Source organism: Nyctibius grandis, unplaced genomic scaffold (assembly GCF_013368605.1).
Source record: "Nyctibius grandis isolate bNycGra1 unplaced genomic scaffold, bNycGra1.pri scaffold_59_arrow_ctg1, whole genome shotgun sequence".
NCBI classification, from domain to species: domain Eukaryota; kingdom Metazoa; phylum Chordata; class Aves; order Nyctibiiformes; family Nyctibiidae; genus Nyctibius; species Nyctibius grandis.
Genome location: NW_027167600.1, coordinates 195721 through 221145, shown reverse-complemented (window position 1 = coordinate 221145; position 25425 = coordinate 195721). Strand labels below are relative to the sequence as shown.

The 25425-nt window shown below is 65.9% G+C and overlaps 1 protein-coding gene across 9 annotated transcripts in view; it reads right to left on the bottom strand.

Annotated features, from left to right (window-relative positions):
- Positions 1–24444, bottom strand: part of MVP (major vault protein) — a 28546-nt gene extending 4102 nt beyond the window's left edge. Inside the window, exons 1-13 of one of the 9 annotated variants that reach the window (XM_068424760.1) lie at positions 24286–24444; positions 23596–23781; positions 21651–21846; positions 17765–17888; positions 17551–17682; positions 16513–16607; positions 14978–15214; positions 13851–13976; positions 12241–12399; positions 8971–9224; positions 3138–3335; positions 2190–2328; positions 655–866 (exon numbers count right to left, since the gene is read on the bottom strand). In XM_068424760.1, coding sequence (XP_068280861.1) covers positions 655–866; positions 2190–2328; positions 3138–3335; positions 8971–9224; positions 12241–12399; positions 13851–13976; positions 14978–15214; positions 16513–16607; positions 17551–17682; positions 17765–17888; positions 21651–21846; positions 23596–23714 — 1991 coding nt within the window. In that variant the 5' untranslated portion in view covers positions 23715–23781; positions 24286–24444. Of the gene's footprint in view, positions 1–654; positions 867–2189; positions 2329–3137; positions 3336–8970; positions 9225–12240; positions 12400–13850; positions 13977–14977; positions 15215–16512; positions 16608–17550; positions 17683–17764; positions 17889–21650; positions 21847–23595; positions 23867–24285 lie in introns of all 9 variants that reach the window. The other 8 variants (XM_068424757.1, XM_068424761.1, XM_068424754.1 and 5 more) reach the window with 8 other exon arrangements.
- Between the last annotated feature and the right edge of the window lie 981 nt (positions 24445–25425).

Here is a 25425-nt window from a genome sequence, read left to right as displayed (position 1 = left end):
TGGGGACACTGGGGGGACACTGGGAGTGTGGGGGGACACTGGGGGGATAGTGGGGGCACTGGGGGTGTGGAGCACAGGGGGGACGTGTGGGGCACGGGGGGACACTGGGAGTGTGGGGGGACACTGGGGACACTGGGGGGCACTGGGGGTGTGGGGGGACACTGGGGACATTGGGGGGACACTGGGGACATGGAGTGTGGGGGGACACTGAGGACACTGGGGACACACTGGGGGTGTGGGGCACGTGTGGGGCACGGGGGCACTGGGGACACTGGGGGGACACTGGGAGTGTGGGGGGACACTGGGGGGACACTGGGAGTGTGGGGGGACACTGGGGACACACTGGGGGGACACTGGGGGTGTGGGGCACGTGTGGCACACGGGGGCGGTGCTGGGCGTGGTGAGGATACGGAGGGTGTAGGGGACATGGGGGGGGGACATGGTCACTATGGGGGGTGTAGGGGACATTTAGGGACATGGGGGACATAGAGGGACATTTGGGGACATTTGGGGACACGAGGGACATTTGGGGACATTTGGGGACACGAGGGCCACGGCGGCCTGGCGGTGGCCTCCTGGGAGTGAGGCCTCCATCTCCAGCTGGGAGACGCAGGAGGAAGGTGGTGGGACACGGGGGGGCCGCGCGGGGGGGACCTGGCGGTGGCCTCCTGGGAGTTGGTGGCGATCTCGATGGCGAGCTGGACGCTGCGCTGGAGGGCGTCGCGCGTGCGCTGGTCCACGGGCTCCACGCTCTGGATGTCCACGCTGGTGACCACGAGGCCGTTGGGGGCGAAGCGGAGCTGCTCCCGCAGCCGCCCGCCCTCGTCGAAGCCGAAGACGGCCGAGCAGATGAGGCGGTTGGAGTTCTGGGGACAGCGGGGACGCGTGAGGAGCTTGGGGACACCGGGGGGGACGTCGAGGACGTGGGGGGACGTCGGGGGCTTCAGCGAAGCCAAACGTGGCCGAGCAGAGGAGGTGATCGGTTCTTGGGGTACACGTGGGGATGTGAGGGTCATCTGGGGACGTGAGGGACACGTGGGGACGTGAGGGACACCAGGGGACGTGAGGGTCATCTGGGGACATGAGGGACACGTGGGGACGTGAGGGACCCCTGGGGACGTGAGGGACACGCGGGGACGTGAGGGTCACGTGGGGACGTGAGGGACACCTGGGGACGTGAGGGTCACGTGGGGACGTGAAGGACACGTGGGGACGTGAGGGACACGTGGGGACGTGAGGGACACCAGGGGACGTGAGGGACACGTGGGGACGTGAGGGACACGGGGGGACATGAGGGACCCCTGGGGACGTGAGGGACATGTGGGGACACGAGGGTCACTTGGGGACGTGAAGGACACATGGGGACGTGAGGGACACCAGGGGACGTGAAGGACACATGGGGATGTGAGGGACACGTGGGGACATGGGGGACACCTGGGGACGTGAGGGACATGTGGGGATGTGAAGGACACCTGGGGATGTGAGGGACACGTGGGGACGTGAGGGACACGTGGGGACATGGGGGACACCTGGGGACGTGAGGGACATGTGGGGACGTGAGGGACACCTGGGGGGACATGAGGGACCCCTGGGGACATGAAGGACATCTGGGGACGTGAAGGACACGTGGGGACGTGAGGGACACCAGGGGACGTGAAGGACACCTGGGACGTGAGGGACACGTGGGGACGTGAGGGACACCTGGGATATGAGGGACACCTGGGGACGTGAGGGACACTTGGGGATGTGAGGGACCCCTGTGGACATGAGGGACATGTGGGGACGTGAGGGACACGGGGGGACATGGGGGACACGTGGGGACGTGAGGGTCACGTGGGGACATGAGGGACCCCTGGGGACGTGAGGGACACTTGGGGACGTGAGGGACCCCTGGGGACGTGAGGGACACCTGGGATGTGAGGGACACGTGGGGACGTGAAGGACATCTGGGGACGTGAGGGTCACATGGGGACGTGAGGGACACGTGGGGACGTGAGGGACATGTGGGGACGTGAAGGTCACCTGGGGACGTGGAGGACATTGGGGCACAGGGGGACATCAGGGATCACGCAGGGCCTCGAGGGGACACCAGGGCGCCCGGGGTGGCCCAGGGCCAGCAGGGGACAGTCGTGTGTGACCGAGGGGGACGTGGGTTGGGGTGGGGGTGGGGGAGGTGACACCGAGGAGACCTTGTGGAAGTCGTCGAAGGTGACGGCGGCCACGGCGCCGCGCACGCGGGAGGCCAGGGCCTTGCAGGCGTCGCCCACGAAGTCGGGGACGCTGAAGAGGCGCCCCAGGGCCGCGGGCTCCGCCGGCACCTCGAAGTGCCTGGGGGGGGGGGGGGGGGGGGGGGGGGCGGGCTGCTCTCAGGGCACCCCAGGGCCCCCCCCCGGCCCTGCAGCACGTGGCGCCACCCACCCGCCAAGCCCCGCCCCCTCGGTGGAGGCCACGCCCCCTTGGCTAGCCCCTCCACAAGGTCGAGGCCACACCCCTTTGGCTAGCCCCGCCCCAAAACTGAGGCCACGCCCCCTCGGCTAGCCCCACCCACTCTAACCCCGCCCCCAGGGCTGAGACCACACCCCTTTGGCTAGCCCCGCCCCCAGGCTGAGGCCACACCCCTTTGGCTATCCCCGCCCCTCGGTGGAGGCCACACCCCCTTGGCTAGCCCCGCCCACTCTGACCCCACCCCCAGGGCTGAGGCTACACTCCCTTGGCTAGCCCCACTCCTAAGGCCGAGACCACGCCCCCTTGGCTAGCCCCGCCCCCTAGGTGGAGGCCACGCCCCCTTGGCTAGCCCCACCCACTCTGACCCCACTCCCAAGGCTGAGGCCATGCCCCCTTGGCTAGCCCCGCCCCCTAGGTGGAGTCCACGCCCCCTTGCCTAGCCCCGCCCCCAAGGCAGACGCCACTCCCCATTGGCTAGCCCCGCCCCCTCGGTGGAGGCAATGCCCCCTTGGCTAGCCCCGCCCCCAAAGATGAAGCCACACCCCCTTGGCTAGCCCCGCCCCAAGGTCGAGGCCACACCCCCTTGGCTAGCCCCGCCCACACCACCAGGCACCACCCCCAACTCTCAGGCCCCGCCCCCAGCCCTAGCCCCGCCCCCGCCCCCCAAGCCCCGCCCCCCCGCCCCCGCTCACCAATTGTAGGCCAGCTGGAGCTGCAGGCGGGCGTGGTCGGCCGTCTCGATGGTGACGACGTCGGCGCAGAAGTCGGGCCCCAGGCGCAGGCAGAGGCAGCGGCGGGCGTGGGGGCGCTTGGGGCGCCCGGCCGAGAGGGACAGCACCGTGAGCTGCTCGCCCGGGCCCAGCACCACCAGCTCGGGGCCCAGCACCACCCTGGGGGGGGGGCGGGAGGGCGTCAAGGGGGGGCCTGGCACCGGGGCCACCGCCGCGGGGGCCAGGGCCACCTCCCGGAGCGAGGACACGCGGTGGGCACCCACCAGCAGTGATGGGCGCCCCAGTACATCTAGTGTGTCCTGGTGACCTGCCAAGGCCACCCAGCACGTGCCAAGGGTGATGGGCACAGACAAGGACACGCTGGGACATGTGGGCACCCACCAGCAGTGATGGGCTACCAAGGACACCCACCACGTGCCAAGGGTGATGGTCACAAGACAAGGACACGCTGTGACATGTGGGCACCCAACGCCACTGTGTGACCTACCAAGGACACCCACCACGTGCCAAGGATGGTGGTCACAAGACAAGGACACGCTGTGGGCACCCACCACCACCGTGTGACCTACCAAGGACACTGACCACGTGCCAAGGGTGATGGTCACAAGACAAGGACACACGGTGACATGTGGGCACTGTGTGACCTACCAAGGACACCCACCACGTGCCAAGGGTGAGGGGCACAAGACAAGGACACGCTGGGACATGTGGGCACCCAACAGCAGTGATGGGCTACCAAGGACACCCAGCACTTGCCAAGGGTGATGGTCACAAGACAAGGACACACTGTGACATGTGGGCACCCAACACCAGTGATGGGCTACCAAGGACACCCATCACGTGCCAAGGGTTATGGCCACAAGACAAGGACACGCTGGGACACGTGGTCACCCACCACCACCGTGTGACCTACCAAGGACACTGACCACGTGCCAAGGGTGATGGTCACAAGACAAGGACACGCGGTGACATGTGGGCACTGTGTGACCTACCAAGGACACCCACCACGTGCCAAGGGTGATGGTCACAAGACAAGGACATGCTGTGACATGTGGGCACCCAACAGCAGTGATGGGCTACCAAGGACACCCACCACGTGCCAAGGGTGATGGTCACAAGACAAGGACACGCTGTGACATGTGGGCACCCAACGCCACTGTGTGACCTACCAAGGACACTGACCACGTGCCAAGGATGATGGCCACAAGACAAGGACACGCTGGGACATGTGGGCACCCACCAGCAGTGATGGGCTACCAAGGACACCCATCACGTGCCAAGGGTGATGGTCACAAGACAAGGACACGCGGTGACATGTGGGCACCCAACACCAGTGATGGGCTCCCCAGTACATCTAGTGTGTCCTGGTGACCTACCAAGGACACCCACCACGTGCCAAGGGTGATGGGCACAGACAAGGACACGCTGGGACATGTGGGCACCCAACAGCAGTGATGGGCTACTAAGGACACCCATCACGTGCCAAGGGTGATGGCCACAAGACAAGGACACGCTGGGACATGTGGGCACTGTGTGACCTACCAAGGACACCCACCACGTGCCAAGGGTGATGGCCACGAGACAAGGACACGCTGGGACATGTGGGCACCCAACACCAGTGATGGGCTACCAAGGACACCCACCACGTGCCAAGGGTGATGGTCACAGACAAGGACACGATGGGACATGTGGGCACCCAACACCAGTGATGGGCTACCAAGGACACCCACCACGTGCCAAGGATGGTGGTCACAAGACAAGGACACGCTGTGGGCACCCACCACCACCGTGTGACCTACCAAGGACACCCATCACGTGCCAAGGGTGATGGCCACAAGACAAGGACACGCTGTGACATGTGGGCACCCAACACCAGTGATGGGCTACCAAGGACACCCACCACGTGCCAAGGATGGTGGTCAGAAGACAAGGACGCGCTGTGACACGTGGGCACTGTGACCTACCAAGGACACCCACCACGTGCCAAGGGTGATGGCCACAAGACAAGGACACACTGGGACATGTGGGCACCCAACAGCAGTGATGGGCTCCCCAGTACATCTAGTGTGTCCTGGTGACCTACCAAGGACACCGACCACGTGCCAAGGATGATGGTCACAGGACAAGGACACGCTAGGACATGTGGGCACCCAACACCAGTGATGGGCTACTAAGGACACCCATCACGTGCCAAGGATGGTGGTCACAGGACAAAGACACGCGGTGACATGTGGGCACTGTGTGACCTACCAAGGACACCCACCACGTGCCAAGGGTGGTGGCCACAAGACAAGGACACGCTGGGACACGTGGGCACTGTGACCTACCAAGGACACCCACCACGTGCCAAGGATGATGGTCACAAGACAAGGACACGCTGTGACATGTGGGCACCCAACACCAGTGATGGGCTACCAAGGACACCCATCACGTGCCAAGGGTGATGGTCACAAGACAAGGACACGCTGTGACATGTGGGCACCCAACACCAGTGATGGGCTACCAAGGACACCCACCACGTGCCAAGGGTGATGGTCACAAGACAAGGACATGCTGGGACATGTGGGCACCCAACGCCACTGTGTGACCTACCAAGGACACTGACCACGTGCCAAGGATGGTGGTCACAAGACAAGGACACGCTGGGACATGTGGGCACCCAACACCAGTGATGGGCTACCAAGGACACCCACCACGTGCCAAGGGTGATGGTCACAAGACAAGGACACGCTGGGACATGTGGGCACCCAACACCAGTGATGGGCTACTAAGGACACCCACCACGTGCCAAGGATGGTGGTCACAAGACAAGGACACGCTGTGGGCACCCACCACCACCGTGTGACCTACCAAGGACACCCACCACGTGCCAAGGGTGATGGGCACAAGACAAGGACACGCGGTGACATGTGGGCATCCCACCACCAGTGATGGGCTCCCCAGTACACCTAGTGTGTCCTGGTGACCTACCAAGGACACTGACCACATGCCAAGGGTGATGGTCACAAGACAAGGACATGCTGTGGGCACCCACCACCACCGTGTGACCTACCAAGGACACCCACCACGTGCCAAGGGTGATGGCCACAAGACAAGGACACGCTGGGACATGTGGGCACCGTGTGACCTACCAAGGACACCCACCACGTGCCAAGGGTGATGGCCACAGGACAAGGACACGCTGGGACATGTGGGCACCCAACACCAGTGATGGGCTACCAAGGACACCCACCACGTGCCAAGGGTGATGGTCACAAGGACACGCTGGGACATGTGGGCACCCACCAGCAGTGATGGGCTACCAAGGACACCCATCACGTGCCAAGGGTGATGGGCACAAGACAAGGACACGCTGTGACATGTGGGCACACGCCACCACCGTGTGACCTACCAAGGACACCCATCACGTGCCAAGGGTGATGGCCACAAGACAAGGACACGCTGGGACATGTGGGCACCCACCACCAGTGATGGGCTACCAAGGACACCCATCACGTGCCAAGGGTGATGGCCACAGGACAAGGACACGCTGTGACATGTGGGCACTGTGTGACCTACCAAGGACACCCACCACGTGCCAAGGGTGATGGTCACAAGACAAGGACATGCTGTGACATGTGGGCACCCAACAGCAGTGATGGGCTACCAAGGACACCCACCATGTGCCAAGGATGGTGGCCACAGGACAAGGACACGCTGTGACATGTGGGCACACGCCACCACCGTGTGACCTACCAAGGACACCGACCACGTGCCAAGGGTGATGGTCACAAGACAAGGACACGCTGTGACATGTGGGCACCCAACACCAGTGATGGGCTACTAAGGACACCCATCACGTGCCAAGGGTAATGGTCAGAAGACAAGGACACGCTGTGACACGTGGGCACTGTGACCTACCAAGGACAACCACCACGTGCCAAGGGTGATGGCCACAAGACAAGGACACGCCGTGACATGTGGGCACCCAACACCAGTGATGGGCTCCCCAGTACATCTAGTGTGTCCTGGTGACCTACCAAGGACACCCACCACGTGCCAAGGATGATGGGCACAGACAAGGACACGCTGGGACATGTGGGCACCCAACAGCAGTGATGGGCTACTAAGGACACCCATCACGTGCCAAGGATGGTGGTCACAGGACAAGGACACGCTGTGACACGTGGGCACACACCACCACTGTGTGACCTACCAAGGACACCCATCATGTGCCAAGGGTGATGGCCACAAGACAAGGACACGCTGTGGGCACCCACCACCACCGTGTGACCTACCAAGGACACCCATCACGTGCCAAGGGTGATGGTCACAAGACAAGGCCACCCCAAGGAGATGTCACAGAACCACAGGATGATGGGGAGGGACCTCTGGAGATCACCTTGGCCACCTCCTGCTCAAGCAGGGCCACCAGGAGCTGGTTGCCCATGACTGTGTCTAGTCAGGTCTCAAACATCTCCATGCATGGAGACTCCACCACCTCCCCGGGCAACCTGCACCAGTGCTCGGTGGCCCTCGCAATGAGAGGACCTGATCTTCAGCAGGAACCTCCCATGTTCTTGTTGGTGCCCATGGCCTCTGGTCCTGCCACTGGGCACCACTGGGAGGAGCCTGGCTCCGTCCTCTCTGGACCATCACGTTGACCCCTGGGGTACACTGCTGGCTACTGTCCTCCAACTGGACCTCGTGCCACTGGTCACCACGCTCTGGGCCTGGCCATTCAACCAGGTTTCAGTCCACCTCATCCAGCCCAGAGTTCAACAGCTCCTCTATGAGGAGGATCTTCTGGGAGAAGGTGTTGAAGGACCTACTGAAGTCCAGGTGGACAGTGGCCACTGCTCTCCCCTCACCTACAAACCCCATCATCTCATCATAGAAGTTGGTTGGTCAAGCATGACTTCCCCTTGGTGGAGCCACGCTGCCTACTCATGGAGTCATCGAATGGTTTGGGTTGGAAGGGACCTTGAAGACCATCAAGGTGCTAGAAGGTGCTAGAAGGTCTCCCCGGAGCCTTCTCTTCTCCAGGCTGAACAGCCCCAACTCTCTCAGCCTGTCTCCAGAGCAGAGGGGCTCCAGCCCCCTGAGCATCCTCATGGCACTAAGTGCCATGTCCAGTCTTGTCTTCAACCCCTCCAGAGATGGTGACTCCACCACCTCCCTGGGCAGCCCCTTCCAATGGCTAATGACCCTTGCTGAGAAGAAATGCTTGGAAAGGAGCTTTGGGTTGGGAAGGACCTTGAAGACCATCAAGTCACGTTGCCATGGTGGTGTCAGGGCCATGGTTGGACTCGATGAGCCCAGAGGGCTCTTCCAACCTCAGTGATTCTGTAAGTCCAACCATAACCCAACACTGCCAAGGCCACCACTACCCCATGTCCCTCAGCACCACATCTCCACAGCTTTTGGATCCCTCCAGAGATGGTGACTCCACCACCTCCCTGAGCCCCTTCCAACATCTAATGACCCTTGCTGAGAAGAAATGCTTCCTGATGGCCAACCTGACCCTCCCCTGGCCAACCTTGACCCTACACCCTCCCTTCAGGTAGTTGTAGACTGCACTAAGGTCACCTCTGAGCCTCCTCTTCTCCAGGCTGAACCCCCCCAGCTCCCTCAGCCGTTCCTCGGAGGTCAGACCCTCCAGAACCTTCCCCACCTTGGTCGCCCTCCTCTGCACTCGCTCCAACACCTCAACGTCTTGTAGTTTATGGGCTTGTGGTGGCCCAAGTGTCCCACCCAACCCTCGTTGACCCTCCCGCCGTTGGCCTTGACCCCTCTGTAGGCCCGAGGTCCTCACCGCGCCCGCCGCTCCCGGTAGTCGTAGACCTGCACGGCGGCGTTGTGGGGCACCTGGTAGGTGACGGCGCGGGTGCGGTCGCGCTGGGGGACCCCAGTGTCCGGACTGGTGGAGGAGGGGGGGACACTGGTGTCCCCACCGCGCGTGTCCCCACGGGCCTCGGCCAGCAGGGCCTCCACGGCGGGGGGCAGCTCCTTCTCCCACAGCTCCTCGGCCTCCGTCAGCATGTAGGTCTGGCCCGTCACCACCCGCACCTGCGCCCATAGCCACCTCAGGGTGCTGGGGGCACTGGGAGGGGTGCTGGGGGCACTGGGAGGGGGCTTGGGGGGGGCTGGGGGCACTGGGAGGGGGCTTGGGGGGTGTCTGGGGGCACTGGGAGGGGGCTTGGGGGGTGCTGGGGGCACTGGGAGGGGGCTTAGGGGGTGCTGGGGGCACTGGGAGGGGCGCTGGGGGGTGCTGGGGCAGTGGGAGGGGGCTTGGGGGTGCTGGGGGCACTGGGACGGGCGCTGGGGGGTGTCTGGGGGCACTGGGAGGGGAATTGGGGGGTGTCTGGGGGCACTGGGAGGGAGCTTGGGGGGTGCTGGGGGCACTGGGAGAGGGCTTAGGGGGTGCTGGGGGCACTGGGAGGGGGCTTGGGGAGTGCTGGGGGCACTGGGAGGGGGCTTTAGGGGTGCTGGGGCACTGGGAGGGGGTTGGGGGGTGCTGGGGGCACTGGGAGAGGGCTTGGGGGTGCGGGGGGCACTGGGACAGGCGCTGGGGGGTGCTGGGGGCAGTGGGAAGGGGCTTGGGGGGTGCTGGGGGCACTGGGAGGGGGCTTGGGGGATGCTGGGGGCACTGGGAGGGGGCTTGGGGGGTGCTGGGGGCACTGGGAGGGGCACTGGGGGATGCTGGGGGCACTGGGAGGGGCGCTGGGGGGTGCTGGGGGCACTGGGAGGGGGCTTAGGGGGTGCTGGGGGCACTGGGAGGGGGCTTCGGGGGTGTCTGGGGGCACTGGGACGGGCGCTGGGTGGTGCTGGGGGCACTGGGAGGGGGCTTAGGGGGCGCTGGGGGCAGTGGGAGGGGGCTTGGGGGGTGCTGGGGGCACTGGGAGGGGCACTGGGGGGCGCTGGGGGCACTGGGAGGGGGCTTAGGGGACGCTGGGGGCACTGGGAGGGGCACTGGGGGGCGCTGGGGGCACTGGGAGGGGCGCTGGGGGGTGCTGGGGGCACTGGGAGAGGGCTTAGGGGGTGTCTGGGGGCACTGGGAGGGAGCTTGGGGGGTGCTGGGGGCACTGGGAGGGGGCTTGGGGGGTGCTGGGGGCACTGGGAGGGAGCTTGGGGGGTGCTGGGGCACTGGGAGGGGAATTGGGGGGCGCTGGGGGCACTGGGAGGGGAATTGGGGGGTGTCTGGGGGCACTCGGAGGGAGCTTGGGGGGTGTCTGAGGGCACTGGGATGGGTGCTGGGAGCACTGGGATGGGCTTGGGGGGTGCTGGGGGCAGTGGGAAGGGGCTTGGGGGGTGCTGGGGGCACTGGGACGGGTGCTGGGGGCACTGGGATGGGCTTGGGGGGTGTCTGGGGGCACTGGGAGGGGGCTTGGGGGGTGCTGGGGGCACTGGGAGAGGGCTTAGGGGGTGCTGGGGGCACTGGGAGGGGGCTTGGGGGGTGCTGGGGGCACTGGGATGGGCGATGGGGGGTGCTGGGGGCACTGGGAGGGGGCTTGGGGAGTGCTGGGGGCACTGGGAGGGGGCTTGGGGGGTGCTGGGGCAGTGGGAGGGGGCTTGGGGGGTGCTGGGGGCACTGGGAGAGGTATAAGGGATACTGGGAGCACTGGGATATGGTGGAGTGGTACTGGGTGGGGTTTGGAGGCACTGGGAGCAGGTGTACGGCATACTGGGAGCACTGGGATGAGGTAGGGGGGTATGTGGGGCCACTGAGAGAGGGGCTGGGAGACTGGGACACTGGGGTACATAGCACTGGGATGAGATACATGGGCTACTGGGAGTACTGGGAGGCAGTGGGGGGATACTGGGATGGGGTATATGGTTACTGGGAACACTGGGAGGGGGTACAGGGGGCACTGGGCAGGGGTGTGGGAGGGGCCTGCACGGTTATGGGGGGCTATAGGGAGCCATGGAGGAGTGTGGGGGCTGTGGGGGGCTATAGGGGTTATGGGGGGCTATAGGGTCATGGGGGAGCTATAGGGGTTATGGGGGGCTATAGGGGTCTGTGGGGGGCTATAGGGGTCATGGGGGAGCTATAGGGGTCTGTGGGGGAGTTATAGGGGTTATGGGGGTGTATAGGGGTCTGTGGGGAGCTATAGGGGTTATGGGGGGCTATAGGGGTCTGTGGGGAGCTATAGGGGTTATGGGGGGCTATAGGGGTTATGGGGGAGCTATAGGGATTATGGGGGGCTATAGGGGTTATGGGGGAGCTATAGGGGTCTGTGGGGGGCTATAGGGGCCTACAGGGAGCTCCAGGGGAGCTATAGGGGCCAGCAGGGAGCTATAGGGGCCTACAGGGAGCTCCAGGGGAGCCATAGGGGCCTACAAGGAGCTCCAGCGGAGCTATAGGGGAGCTATAGGGGCCTACAAGGAGCCATAGGGGCCTACAGGGAGCTATAGGGGCCTACAGGGAGCTATAGGGGAGCTATAGGGGCCTACAGGGAGCTCCAGGGGAGCCATAGGGGCCTACAAGGAGCTATAGGGGTGCTATAGGGGCCTACAAGGAGCTATAGGGGTTATGGGGGAGCTATAGGGGCCTACAGGGAGCTATAGGGGCCTACAAGGAGCCATAGGGGCCTACAGGGAGCTATAGGGGCCTACAGGGAGCTATAGGGGAGCTATAGGGGCCTACAAGGAGCTCCAGGGGAGCCATAGGGGCCTACAAGGAGCTATAGGGGTGCTATAGGGGCCTACAAGGAGCTATAGGGGTTATGGGGGAGCTATAGGGGCCTACAGGGAGCTATAGGGGCCTACAAGGAGCCATAGGGGCCTACAGGGAGCTATAGGGGCCTACAGGGAGCTATAGGGGCCTACAAGGAGCCATAGGGGCCTACAGGGAGCTATAGGGGCCTACAAGGAGCTCCAGGGGCCTACAAGGAGCCATAGGGGCCTACAGGGAGCTATAGGGGCCTACAGGGAGCTATAGGGGCCTACAAGGAGCCATAGGGGCCTACAGGGAGCTATAGGGGCCTACAGGGAGCTATAGGGGCCTACAAGGAGCCATAGGGGCCTACAGGGAGCTATAGGGTGCTATAGGGGCCTATAGGGGCCGCGGCGCCGGGGCGGGCACCTTGCCGGTGCGGATGTCGCGCACGTAGATGCCCTCGTTGTCGGCGAGGGCCATGGCCCGGCGCCGCTCCAGCACGGCCACCTCGGCCGGCGGCACGTAGTCGAGGGGGCCGCGGGCCAGCCAGCGGTCGCCCGCCCGCCGCGTCACCTCCGTCCCGTCCTGGGAGCGCGGGGGTGGCGTCAGCGCCCGCCCTGGGGACGCGGGGACCCCCCCCCCCACCCCCTGGATGGGCACGGGGGGACACGGACGTCCCCCCATGGCCCTCTGCCACCCGCCCGGCCTGGGGACGCGGGGACGAGGACAGGCGTCCCCCCGGTGTCCCCTGGGGCCTCCATAACCCCCCAGTTGTCCTCAGGTGCCCCAGTTGTCCCCCATGACCCCCAACCACTCCTGGGTGCCCCCCACTTGTCCCCTTTGTCCCCCAACCACTCCTGGGTGCCCCCCACTTGTCCCCCAACCACTCCTGGGTGCCCCCCACTTGTCCCCGTTGTCCCCCAACCACTCCTGGGTGCCCCCACTTGTCCCTCAACCACTCCTGGGTGCCCCCCACTTGTCCCCCAACCACTCCTGGGTGCCCCCCACTTGTCCCCGTTGTCCCCCAACCACTCCTGGGTGCCCCCCACTTGTCCCCCAACCACTCCTGGGTGCCCCCCACTTGTCCCCGTTGTCCCCCAACCACTCCTGGGTGCCCCCCACTTGTCCCCCAACCACTCCTGGGTGCCCCCCCCTTGTCCCCTTTGTCCCCCAACCACTCCTGGGTGCCCCCCACTTGTCCCCCAACCACTCCTGGGTGCCCCCCACTTGTCCCTCAACCACTCCTGGGTGCCCCCCACTTGTCCCCTTTGTCCCCCAACCACTCCTGGGTGCCCCCCACTTGTCCCCCGACCACTCCTGGGTGCCCCCCACTTGTCCCCGTTGTCCCCCAACCACTCCTGGGTGCCCCCCACTTGTCCCCCAACCACTCCTGGGTGCCCCTCACTTGTCCCTCAACCACTCCTGGGTGCTCCCCTCTTGTCCCCCAACCACTCCTGGGTGCCCCCCACTTGTCCCCTTTGTCCCTCCAACCACTCCTGGGTGCCCCCCCCCTTGTCCCCTTTGTCCCCCAACCACTCCTGGGTGCCCCCCACTTGTCCCCCAACCACTCCTGGGTGCCCCCCACTTGTCCCCGTTGTCCCCCAACCACTCCTGGGTGCCCCCCACTTGTCCCCCAACCACTCCTGGGTGCCCCCCACTTGTCCCCTTTGTCCCCCAACCACTCCTGGGTGCCCCCCACTTGTCCTCCAACCACTCCTGGGTGCCCCCCTCTTGTCCCCTTTGTCCCCCAACCACTCCTGGGTGCCCCCCCCTTGTCCCCGTTGTCCCCCAACCACTCCTGGGTGCCCCCCACTTGTCCCCCAACCACTCCTGGGTGCCCCCCACTTGTCCCCTTTGTCCCCCAACCACTCCTGGGTGCCCCCCACTTGTCCCCGTTGTCCCCCAACCACTCCTGGGTGCCCCCCACTTGTCCCCCCAACCACTCCTGGTTGCCCCAGTCATCCCAGGCTCCCCCCCCCAGTTTCTCCCAGGTGGCCCTTGGGGTACCCTGACACCCCAGGTGTCCCCTAGGCCACCTCCTCGGTGTCCTTGATGGTCTGGAGCGCCTGCAGCAGCAGCCCCTCGTCCTCGGAGAGCACGTAGACGTCCTGGATGCCAGCCTGGAGCCGCTCGCCCGGCTGCAGGAAGAAGGACTTCTCCCCCTGGGGACATGGGGACACGCCACCAGCAGGACAGGGACGTGGCAAAGCGGGGAGGACGTGGGGACATGGTGGGACACAGGGGGAAGGACATCAGGACATGGTGGCACCACAGGGTGCATTAGGGTCCTTCAGGGATGCCGTAGGATCCTTGTGGGCCACCTTCAGGAGGGTCTATAGGGCCAACTCCACGTTCCTGGTGGCCACCTGAAGGTTCCTATGGAAGCTTGGGGTCCCTCAGCAAGCCATCAGGGCTAATGTAGGTGCCCCTGAGACCACCTTTGAGACCTTTGGGTCCGTCAGGGCCACCTGTGGTCCCTGGGGCCCTCAGGTCACCTTAGGGACCCTTGGGGACATCTCCAGGGTATGGTAGGATCGCTCAGGGATGCCTTGGGGACTTCCAGGGACACCTCAGGAGTACGTTGGGGTCCCTTGGGGCCACCTTTGAGACCTTTGGAGATGCCTTTGGGTCTGTCAGGGTCACCTTAGGGACCCTTGGGGACATCTCAAGGGTATGGTAGGATCCCTCAGGGATGCCTTGGGGACTTCCAGGGACACCTCAGGAGTACAGTGGGTCCCTTGGGGCCACCTTTGAGACCTTTGGAGATGCCTTTGGGTCCGTCAGGGCCACCTGTGGTCCCTGGGGCCCTCAGGTCACCTTAGGGACATCTCAAGGGTATGGTAGAATCCCTCAGAGATGCCTTGGGGACTTCCAGGGACACCTCAGGAGTACGTTGGGGTCCCTTGGGGCCACCTTTGAGACCTTTGGAGATGCCTTTGGGTCCGTCAGGGCCACCTGTGGTCCCTGGGGCCCTCAGGTCACCTTAGGGACATCTCAAGGGTATGTTGGGATCCCTCAGGGATGCCTTGGGGACTTCCAGGGACACCTCAGGAGTCCCTTGGGGCCACCTTTGAGACCTATGGGCAAGCTAAGGCTACCCTAGGTCCCTTGGGGCCACCTGCACGTCCCCAGGGGCCACCCACGGCCGCGCCAGGGTGCCCACCTTGACCACACGCTGCTGGCCCAGCTGGGGCTGCCCGTTGGGCCCCACGGGGTCGAGGACCACGCAGTACTGCCGAGGGCCCAGCGTCGTCACCGCCACCTCGGCCACCACCTCCTCGAACACCTCGGGGATGTAGGCCTCGCTCTGCGCCTGCGTCACCAGCCACTCCTCGCCCGTGCGCCGCACCCGGCCCCGCTCGTCCTCGAAGGTCCGCGTCGCCCGTAGGTGCAGGGCTTTCTGCCAGGGGAGGGGACACGGTGGGTGTCGGGGCACCCAAAGGTGGCCCCAGCAGGCCTTGTCACTCACAGGGGTGATGGGACCCCCCCAAACGTACCCCTGAGGGACCTCATCACCTGTGGGTGCAGGGGGACAGGGGTGGGGTGGGTGGAGGGGACACAAACCCCTTGGAGGGTCCTTGTCACCCATGGGTGCAGGGAGATGTGGTGATGGGACCCCCCCAAACGTACCCCTGAGGGACCTCGTCGCCTGTGGGTGCAGGGGGACAGGGGTGGGGTGGGTGGAGGGGACACAAACCCCATGGAGGGTCCTTGTCACCCATGGGTGCAGGGAGATGTGGTGATGGGACCCCCAACCATACCCCTGAGGGACCTCGTCGCCTGTGGGTGCAGGGGGACAGGGGTGGGGTGGGTGGAGGGGACACAAAGCCCATGGAGGGTCCTTGTCACCCATGGGTGCAGGGAGATGTGGTGATGGGACCCCCAAACATACCCCTGAGGGACCTCATCACCTGTGGGTGCAGGGGGACAGGGGTGGGGTGGGTGGAGGGGACACAACCCCCTGGAGGGTCCTTGTCACCCATGGGTGCAGGGAGATGTGGTGATGGGACCCCCAACCATACCCCTGAGGGACCTCGTCGCCTGTGGGTGCAGGGGGACAGGGGTGGGGTGGGTGGAGGGGACGCAAACCCCTTGGAGGGTCCTTGTCACCCATGGGTGCAGCGAGGATGGGGACATGGTGGGTGGGGGGGCAGGGAGGAGAGGACTCTCTGAAGGATCCTCGTCACTTGTGGGTGGAGGTGGGAGAGGGATGTGATGGGTGGGGGGGTGATGGCACCCCACATCCATCCTGGAGGGTCCTTGTCACCCGTGGGTGCAGGGAGATGTGGTGATGGGACCCCCAACCATACCCCTGAGGGACCTCATCACCTGTGGGTGCAGGGGGACAGGGGTGGGGTGGGTGGAGGTGACACAAACCCCTGGAGGGTCCTTATCACCCATGGGTGCAAGGGGTCAGGGTGGTGGAGGATCAGGGGGTGATGGAACCCTTCAATCACTTCTGAAGGGCTCCCATGGGTGCAAGGGCTCAGGGTGGTGGAGGATCAGGGAGTGATGGAACCCTTCAACCACTCTTGAAGGGCTCCTGTCACCCATGGGTGCAAGGGCTCAGGGTGGTGGAGGATCAGGGGGTGGTGGAACCCTTGAACCACTCCTGAAGGGTTCCTGTCACCCATGGGTGCACCCAGGTCCCCCAGACCCAGCCCAGAGGGGCCTCACCACCCGTGGGCACCCCCGTACCTTGTCGGTGAGGATGTAGGCGTCCACCACGTCAACCACCTCCTCGTAGACCCCGGGCAAGTAGGCGCCCACCTGCTTCACCAGCCACTCCTCACCTGGGGGCAGGGTGATGGGTGCTGGGGGACCCTGGGGTGCTTGCCAGGGAGTCCCAGGGGTGCTGGGGTGGGAGGTGGGTGGTGAGGGTGTTGGGGGGTCCTAGGAGTGGGATGGGAGGATAAAGGGTGCTGGGATGAGGTCCTGGAGGTCCTGAGGGTCCTGTGGGTGCTGGGGGATAAGATGCTGTGCCAGGGGTGGTGTGGGGCAGGAGGGAGTTTATGGGTGGTGGCATGGGCACACTGGGGGTCCCAGGGGTGCTGTGGGGAGGGAAAGGGGTGCTGGGGGTGCTGGGGGTCCCAGGATGGGAGTGGTGGAGGCCCATGGGTGCTGTCAGATGGCACGGAGCTCCCATGGGTGCTGGAGGGTGGCACAGGGGTCCCAGGGGTGCTGGAGGGTGGCACGGAGCTCCCATGGGTGCTGGAGGGTGGCACAGGGGTCCCAGGGGTGCTGTCAGATGGCACGGAGCTCCCATGGGTGCTGGAGGGTGGCACAGGGGTCCCAGGGGTGCTGGCGGGTGGCACGGAGCTCCCGTGGGTGCTGGAGGGTGGCACAGGGGTCTCAGGGGTGCTGGAGGGTGGCACAGGGGTCCCAGGGGTGCTGTCAGATGGCATGGAGCTCCCGTGGGTGCTGGAGGGTGGCACAGGGGTCCCAGGGGTGCTGTCAGATGGCACGGAGCTCCCATGGGTGCTGGAGGGTGGCACAGGGGTCCCAGGGGTGCTGGAGGGTGGCACGGAGCTCCCATGGGTGCTGGCGGGTGTCCCAGGGGTCCCACAAGTGCTGACGGGTGACGGGTCCCAGGGGTACGGGGTGGAGTGGCCCAGGGTGTCCCAGCGGTGCCTTCAGGCACGAGGGGTCCCCATGGGTGCTCAGGGCAGATGTGGCCAGCTGGCCCCCAGGGTGCCGAGCCCGGGGCGGGGCCAGTGGGGCGTCGCCGGGGGCTACCTGTGACGCGGCGGGCGCCGTCGCGGTCCAGGCACTCCTTGCGGGCGCGCAGGCGGATGGCCTGGTTGTGCCCGATGACGGTGGCCTGCAGCGTCTCGGCCACCTCCACCTCCTTGCGGGGGATGTAGGTGCCTGTGGAGGGTGGCACCGTCACCCCACGGGTGTCCCCAAAAGGGGGGTGCACCCCCCCACCCACCCCCCATCCCGTGCTCACCGGGACCCTCGAAGAGCCACTCGTCTCCGGCCACAAACTTGTTGCCGTCCTCGTCCTTGAAGTCGAGCAGGGCCCGGAGGCGCAGGGCGGTGTCGGCCACCACCACCTGCAGCGGGGTGACGCCCTGGGGACAAGGGGACGGGGGTGCCACAGCGGAGGTGGCACCTCAGGAGGTGCCCTGGGGACACTCTGGGCACGGTGGGAGACGTGGGGACCGTGGCGGGGGCACTAGGGGGGACCTGAGGGGCCACCATGGGGGTATGGGGGTCAGGGTGACATGGGGGTGATGGTGGGGGACGTGGGGGGTGACACCCTGGGGACACGGGGCTGAGGGGGGGGGACCCTTGGGACGGGGGTGCCACAGCAGAGGTGGCACTTTGGGAGGTGCCCTGGGGACACTCTGGGGGGCCACCATGGGGGTATGGGGGTCAGGACAGGGCTGCGGGGGTGAGGGTGACACAGGGGTGATGGCGGGGGACGTGGGGGGTGACACCCTGGGGACTGGGACACTGGTTTTCACTGGGGGGGATGCTGTGGGGGACACGGGGGATACCCTGGGGACAGACAGGGACATGCTGGGGACAGGTTCAGAGCAGCAACGGGGATGACGTGTGGGGGCTACCGGAGGCCGTGGGGGGGCTACAGGAGCGACAGAGTTGGCTATAGGAGCTTTGGGGGCAAGGATATGGGCTATAGGAGCTGTGAGGGGTGGCAGAGGGATCAGAGCTGTAGGGGCTGTTGGTGGCCACGGATGGCCACCGTGGGAGGTGACAGAGGGGTTATGGAGCCTATAGGGGGCCTATAGAGGAGCTATAGGGAGCCGTGGGGCTGCCATAGGGGGCTGGAGGTGCTATAGGGAGCCATGGGGCTGCCATAGGGGGCTGGAGGTGCTATAGGGAGCCGTGGGGCTGCCATAGGGGGCTGGAGGTGCTATAGGGGGCCCTGGGGCTGCTATAGGTGCTATAGGGAGCCATGGGGCTGCTATAGGGGGCTGGAGGTGCTATAGGGAGCCCTGGGGCTGCTATAGGTATTATAGGGAGCCGTGGGGCTGCTATAGGGGGCTGGAGGTGCTATAGGGAGCCATGGGGCTGCTATAGGGGGCTGGAGGTGCTATAGGGAGCCATGGGGCTGCTATAGGGGGCTGGAGGTGCTATAGGGAGCCCTGGGGCTGCCATAGGGAGCCCTGGGACTGCCATAGGGAGCCCTGGGACTGCCATAGTGGGCTGGAGGTGCTATAGGGAGCCGTGGGGCTGCTATAGTGAGCCCTGGGGCTGCTATAGGGGGCTGGAGGTGCTATAGGGAGCTGTGGGGCTGCCATAGGGGGCTAGAGGTGCTATAGGGAGCCCTGGGGCTGCTATAGGGGGCTGGAGGTGCTATAGGGAGCCCTGGGGCTGCTATAGGGGGCTGGAGGTGCTATAGGGAGCCGTGGGGCTGCTATAGGGGGCTGGAGGTGCTATAGGGAGCCGTGGGGCTGCTATAGGGGGCTGGAGGTGCTATAGGGGGCCCTGGGGCTGCTATAGGGGGCTGGAGGTGCTATAGGGAGCCGTGGGGCTGCTATAGGGAGCCCTGGGACTGCCATAGGGGGCTGGAGGTGCTATAGGGAGCCGTGGGGCTGCTATAGGGAGCCATGGGGCTGCTATAGGGGGCTGGAGGTGCCATAGGGAGCCGTGGGGCTGCCATAGGGGGCTGGAGGTGCTATAGGGAGCCGTGGGGCTGCCATAGGGGGCTGGAGGTGCTATAGGGAGCCGTGGGGCTGCCATAGGGGGCTGGAGGTGCTATAGGGAGCCGTGGGGCTGCCATAGGGGGCTGGAGGAGCTATAGGGAGCCGTGGGGCTGCTATAGGGAGCCCTGGGGCTGCTATAGGGGGCTGGAGGTGCTATAGGGAGCCCTGGGGCTGCTATAGGGAGCCCTGGGGCTGCTATAGGGGGCTGGAGGTGCTATAGGGAGCCCTGGGGCTGCCATAGGGGGCTGGAGGTGCTATAGGGAGCCCTGGGGCTGCCATAGGGGGCTGGAGGTGCTATAGGGAGCCCTGGGGCTGCTCTAGGGGGCTGGAGGTGCTATAGGGAGCCCTGGGGCTGCTATAGGGGGCTGGAGGTGCTATAGGGAGACGTGGGGCTGCTATAGGGGGCTGGAGGAGCTATAGGGAGCCGTGGGGCTGCCATAGGGGGCTGGAGGTGCTATAGGGAGCCGTGGGGCTGCTATAGGGAGCCATGGGGCTGCCATAGGGGGCTGGAGGTGCTATAGGGAGCCGTGGGTCTCCTATAGAGGGCTAGAGGTGCTATAGGGAGCCCTGGGGCTGCTCTAGGGGGCTGGAGGTGCTATAGGGAGCCGTGGGGCTGCTATAGGGGGCTGGAGGAGCTATAGGGAGCTGTGGGGCTGCTATAGGGGGCTGGAGGAGCTATAGGGGGCTAGAGGTGCTATAGGGGGCTGGAGGAGCTATAGGGAGACGTGGGGCTGCTATAGGGGGCTGGAGGAGCTATAGGGAGCCCTGGGGCTGCTATAGGTGCTATAGGGAGCCGTGGGGCTGCTCTAGGGGGCTGGAGGTGCTATAGGGAGCCGTGGGGCTGCTATAGGGGGCTGGAGGTGCTATAGGGAGCCGAGGGGCTGCTCTAGGGGGCTGGAGGTGCTATAGGGGGCTAGAGGTGCTATAGGGAGCCGTGGGGCTGCTATAGGGGGCTGGAGGTGCTATAGGGGGCTAGAGGTGCTATAGGGAGCCGTGGGGCTGACATAGGGGGCTAGAGGTACTATAGGGAGCCCTGGGGCTGCTCTAGGGGGCTGGAGGTGCTATAGGGAGCCCTGGGGCTGCTATAGGGGGCTGGAGGTGCTATAGGGAGCCCTGGGGCTGCTATAGGGGGCTGGAGGTGCTATAGGGAGACGTGGGGCTGCCATAGGGGGCTGGAGGAGCTATAGGGAGCCCTGGGGCTGCCATAGGGGGCTAGAGGTACTATAGGGAGCCCTGGGGCTGCTCTAGGGGGCTGGAGGTGCTATAGGGAGCCCTGGGGCTGCTATAGGGGGCTGGAGGTGCTATAGGGAGCCCTGGGGCTGCTATAGGGGGCTGGAGGTGCTATAGGGAGCCGTGGGGCTGCTATAGGGGGCTAGAGGTGCTATAGGGAGCCGTGGGGCTGCTATAGGGGGCTGGAGGTGCTATAGGGAGCCCTGGGGCTGCTCTAGGGGGCTGGAGGTGCTATAAGGAGCCGTGGGGCTGCTATAGGGGGCTGGAGGAGCTATAGGGAGACGTGGGGCTGCCATAGGGGGCTGGAGGAGCTATAGGGAGCCCTGGGGCTGCCATAGGGGGCTAGAGGTACTATAGGGAGCCCTGGGGCTGCTCTAGGGGGCTGGAGGTGCTATAGGGAGCCCTGGGGCTGCTATAGGGGGCTGGAGGTGCTATAGGGAGCCGTGGGGCTGCTATAGGGGGCTGGAGGTGCTATAGGGAGCCCTGGGGCTGCCATAGGGGGCTGGAGGAGCTATAGGGAGCCGTGGGGCTGCTATAGGGGGCTGGAGGTGCTATAGGGAGACGTGGGGCTGCCATAGGGGGCTGGAGGAGCTATAGGGAGCCGTGGGGCTGCCATAGGGGGCTGGAGGTGCTATAGGGAGCCGTGGGGCTGCTATAGGGAGCCATGGGGCTGCCATACGGGGCTGGAGGTGCTATAGGGAGCCCTGGGTCTCCTATAGAGGGCTAGAGGTGCTATAGGGAGCCCTGGGGCTGCTATAGGGGGCTGGAGGTGCTATAGGGAGCCCTGGGGCTGCTATAGGGGGCTGGAGGTGCTATAGGGAGCCGTGGGGCTGCCATAGGGGGCTGGAGGTGCTATAGGGAGCCGTGGGGCTGCTCTAGGGGGCTGGAGGAGCTATAGGGAGCCCTGGGGCTGCCATAGGGGGCCGGAGGTACCTGCTGGATCTCCTCGCCGGGGTACAGGGGGAAGGGCTCCTGGGCCAGGCGGATGTCGAGGTCCGCGTGCCGCAGGCGCGCCTGCCCCGCGCCGTCCACCAGCACGGCCCCCGTGGGGCCGCGGGCCACCGGGTTGAGCACCACGCAGTAGTGCCGGGGCGGCACCATCACCATGCGCCTGGGGGCGAACACCACCCTGGGGGTGGCCCCACAGTGCTCCCCTCGGCCCTATAGAGACCCCCTCGGCCCTACAGAGCCCCCTCGGCCCTACAGAGCCCCCCGCGGCCCTACAGAGCCCCCCTCGGCCCTATAGAGCCCCCTCGGCCCTACAGAGCCCCCTCGGCCCTATAGAGCCCCCCTCGGCCCTACAGAGCCCCCCTGGCCCTATAGAGCCCCCGTGGCCCTACAGAGCCTCCCTCGGCCCTACAGAGCCCCCCTCGGCCCTATAGAGCCCCCCTCGGCCCCACAGAGCCCCCTCGGCCCTATAGAGCCCCCCAGGGCCCTACAGAGCCCCCCGCGGCCCTATAGAGCCCCCCGCGGCCCTATAGAGCCCCCGCGGCCCTACAGAGCCCCCAAGGCCCTACAGAGCCCCCTCGGCCCTATAGAGCCCCCGCGGCCCTACAGAGCCCCCGCGGCCCTACAGAGCCCCCCTCGGCCCTACAGAGCCCCCCTCGGCCCTATAGAGCCCCCTTGGCCCTATAGAGCCCCCCTCGGCCCTACAGAGCCCCCTCGGCCCTACAGAGCCCCCCTTGGCCCTACAGAGCCCCCTCGGCCCTACAGAGCCCCCCTCGGCCCTACAGAGCCCCCCTCGGCCCTACAGAGCCCCTCTGGCCCTATAGAGCCCCCCTCGGCCCTACAGAGCCCCCTCAGCCCTACAGAGCCCCCCTCGGCCCTACAGAGCCCCCCTCGGCCCTATAGAGCCCCTCTGGCCCTATAGAGCCCCCCTCGGCCCTACAGAGCCCCTCTGGCCCTATAGAGCCTCCCTCGGCCCTACAGAGCCCCCTCGGCCCTACAGAGCCCCCCTTGGCCCTATAGAGCCCCCCTCGGCCCTACAGAGCCCCCGCGGCCCTATAGAGCCCCCCTCGGCCCTACAGAGCCCCCGCGGCCCTATAGAGCCCCCCTTGGCCCTACAGAGCCCCCCTTGGCCCCACAGAGCCCCCCTCGGCCCTATAGAGCCCCCCTCGGCCCTACAGAGCCCCCCTCGGCCCTATAGAGCCCCTCTGGCCCTATAGAGCCCCCTCGGCCCTATAGAGCCCCCCTCGGCCCTACAGAGCCCCCTCGGCCCTATAGAACTCCCAGGGCCCTATAGAGCCCCCTCGGCCCTATAGAGCCCCCCTCGGCCCTATAGAGCCCCCTTCGGCCCTATAGAGCCCCCTCGGCCCTACAGAGCCCCCTCGGCCCTACAGAGCCCCCCTCGGCCCTACAGAGCCCCCTCGGCCCTATAGAGCCCCCCTCGGCCCTATAGAGCCCCCCTCGGCCCTATAGAGCCCCCTCGGCCCTATAGAGCCCCCCTCGGCCCTATAGAGCCCCCCTCGGCCCTACAGAGCCCCCGCGGCCCTACAGAGCCCCCCTCGGCCCCACAGAGCCCCTGCGGCCCTACAGAGCCTCCCTCGGCCCTACAGAGCCCCCGGGGCCCTACAGAGCCCCCTCGGCCCTACAGAGCCCCCCAGGGCCCTATAGAGCCCCCATGACCCTATAGAGCCCCTATAGGGCCCCCAAACCCCCCCCTCCCACAGCCCCACAGAGACCCCAGAGCCCCCGCAAATCCAGATCACCCTATAGCCGTGTAAACCCCCCCCTTGCACCCATGTCGTAGTCCTGCCAGACGCAGGGGTGGCACCCATCACCCTATAGACCCCCTCCTGCCCCATAGCACCCACCTTGTTGGTCCAGACCCCCCCCTCCCAACCCATAGGTGCCCCCCCCCCCACCCCACAGCACCCACCTCTCGTGATCCTGCCGGATGTACGTGTGGGGCCCGACCTCCACGCGGGTCACGTTGCTGTTGAGGTCCAGCACGTGGACGTAGTGGTAGGGGGGGATGCGGATCACGGGGTCCTCCATGGGGCACGAGACCTTCCCGGGGTGTAGGTGTGGGGCAGAACAACTCGCTGTGGGGTGGGAGACCTTGCTATGGGGCAGAAGAGGTGGTTGTGGGGTGGATGAGCTCGTCGCAGAAGGTGGGGTGGGCAGAAGACCTTGCTGTGGGACTTCCACTGTGGGGTGGAAGAGCTTGCTATGGGGTGGAAGACCTTGCTATGGGGTGGAAGAGCTTGCTATGGGGTGGAAGGCCTTGCTGTGGGGCAGATGGGGTCGCTGTGGGGCAGATGGGGTCGCTGTGGGGTGGAAAGCTCGAAGGCTTCGCTGTGGCGCTCGTGGTGGGGTGGGAGACCTTGCTGCGGGCGAGGTTGGCGTGGGGCGGAGGAGCTCGCCGGAGTGGGGCAAAAAACCCCACCGCAGGGTTGCCAGGGGGGGTAGGAGAGCTTGGCATGGGGTGGGACCCAGCTTGCCGTGGGGCAAGTGGGGCTGAAGGCCTTGCCGTGGGGCAGAGGAGCCCAGGGCTGGGCGGGAGGCCACCGAAGTGGCGGGGGAGGCAAGTGTGCTGTGGGGCAGGGGGTGGAGGGGGGGACCTCACCGTGGGGCTGGAGACCTCACCGTGGGGCAGGAGACCTCACCGTGGGGCAGGAGGACACCTCGCCGTGGGGCAGGAGAGCCCGGAACAGCCTTTGCCCAGGCCCAGGCCCAGGCCCAGGCCCAGCCCCGCGGGCAGGCAGGGCCCGGCCCAGCAGGGCCCGCCCCATGGGCTCGGATTTACACCCCCCCCCGCCCCCACCGGCAGGATTTACCCTGCCACGGGCACAACCTGCCCCCTCAGGGCCGCATTTACCCCCCGCCCCGGGCTGGATTTACCCCCCAGGGGTGGATTTACCCCTCTCCAGGGCTGGATTTACCCCCCCACCCCCGCTCAGGGCCGGGATTTTCCCAGCAGGGCCGGGCGAAGCGGGCGCGGCCCCGGGGTGTGGCGGGGACAGAGGGCTCGGCCCCGGCCCAGGCTCCAGCGGGGACCCGCAGGCCCCTGCCCGGCCCGGGCCCAGCCCCGTTGCTTAGCAACCGGCGCCGCCATCTTGCCCGGCGCGCCGCGGCAGTGCGCATGCGCGGGAATGGGGGGGTAGAGGGAGGGAAGGGGCGGGGTGGAAGGTGCCACTCACCCCCTCGGCGCGCTCCTATTGGCGGGTGGGTGGGGGGCGGGGCCTGAGGGGACGAGGGGGGTGAGGGGACAGGCCTGGTGGGGGGTGTGAGGCCTGAGGGGACAGGAGGAGGAGGATGGTGCCTGTGTCAAGTCTGTGTCTCTCCAAATTAAGAGACAAAGACTTTAGAGACGGTGTTGGAGCGAGTGCGGAGGAGGGCGGCCAAGCTGGGGAAGGGTCTGGAGGGTCTGAGCTACGAGGAACGGCTGAGGGAGCTGGGGGGGTTTAGCCTGGAGAAGAGGAGGCTCCGAGGTGACCTTAGTGCAGTCTACAACTACCTGAAGGGAGGGTGTAGGGTCAAGGTTGGCCAGGGGAGGGTCAGGTTGGCCATCAGGAAGCATTTCTTCTCAGCAAGGGTCATCAGACACTGGAAGGGGCTGCCCAGGGAGGTGGTGGAGTCACCATCTCTGGAGGGGTTCAAAAGCCGTGGAGATGTGGTGCTGAGGGACATGGGGTAGTGGTGGCCTTGGCAGTGTTGGGTTATGGTTGGACTTACTGAATCCATGAGGTTGGAAGAGCCCTCTGGG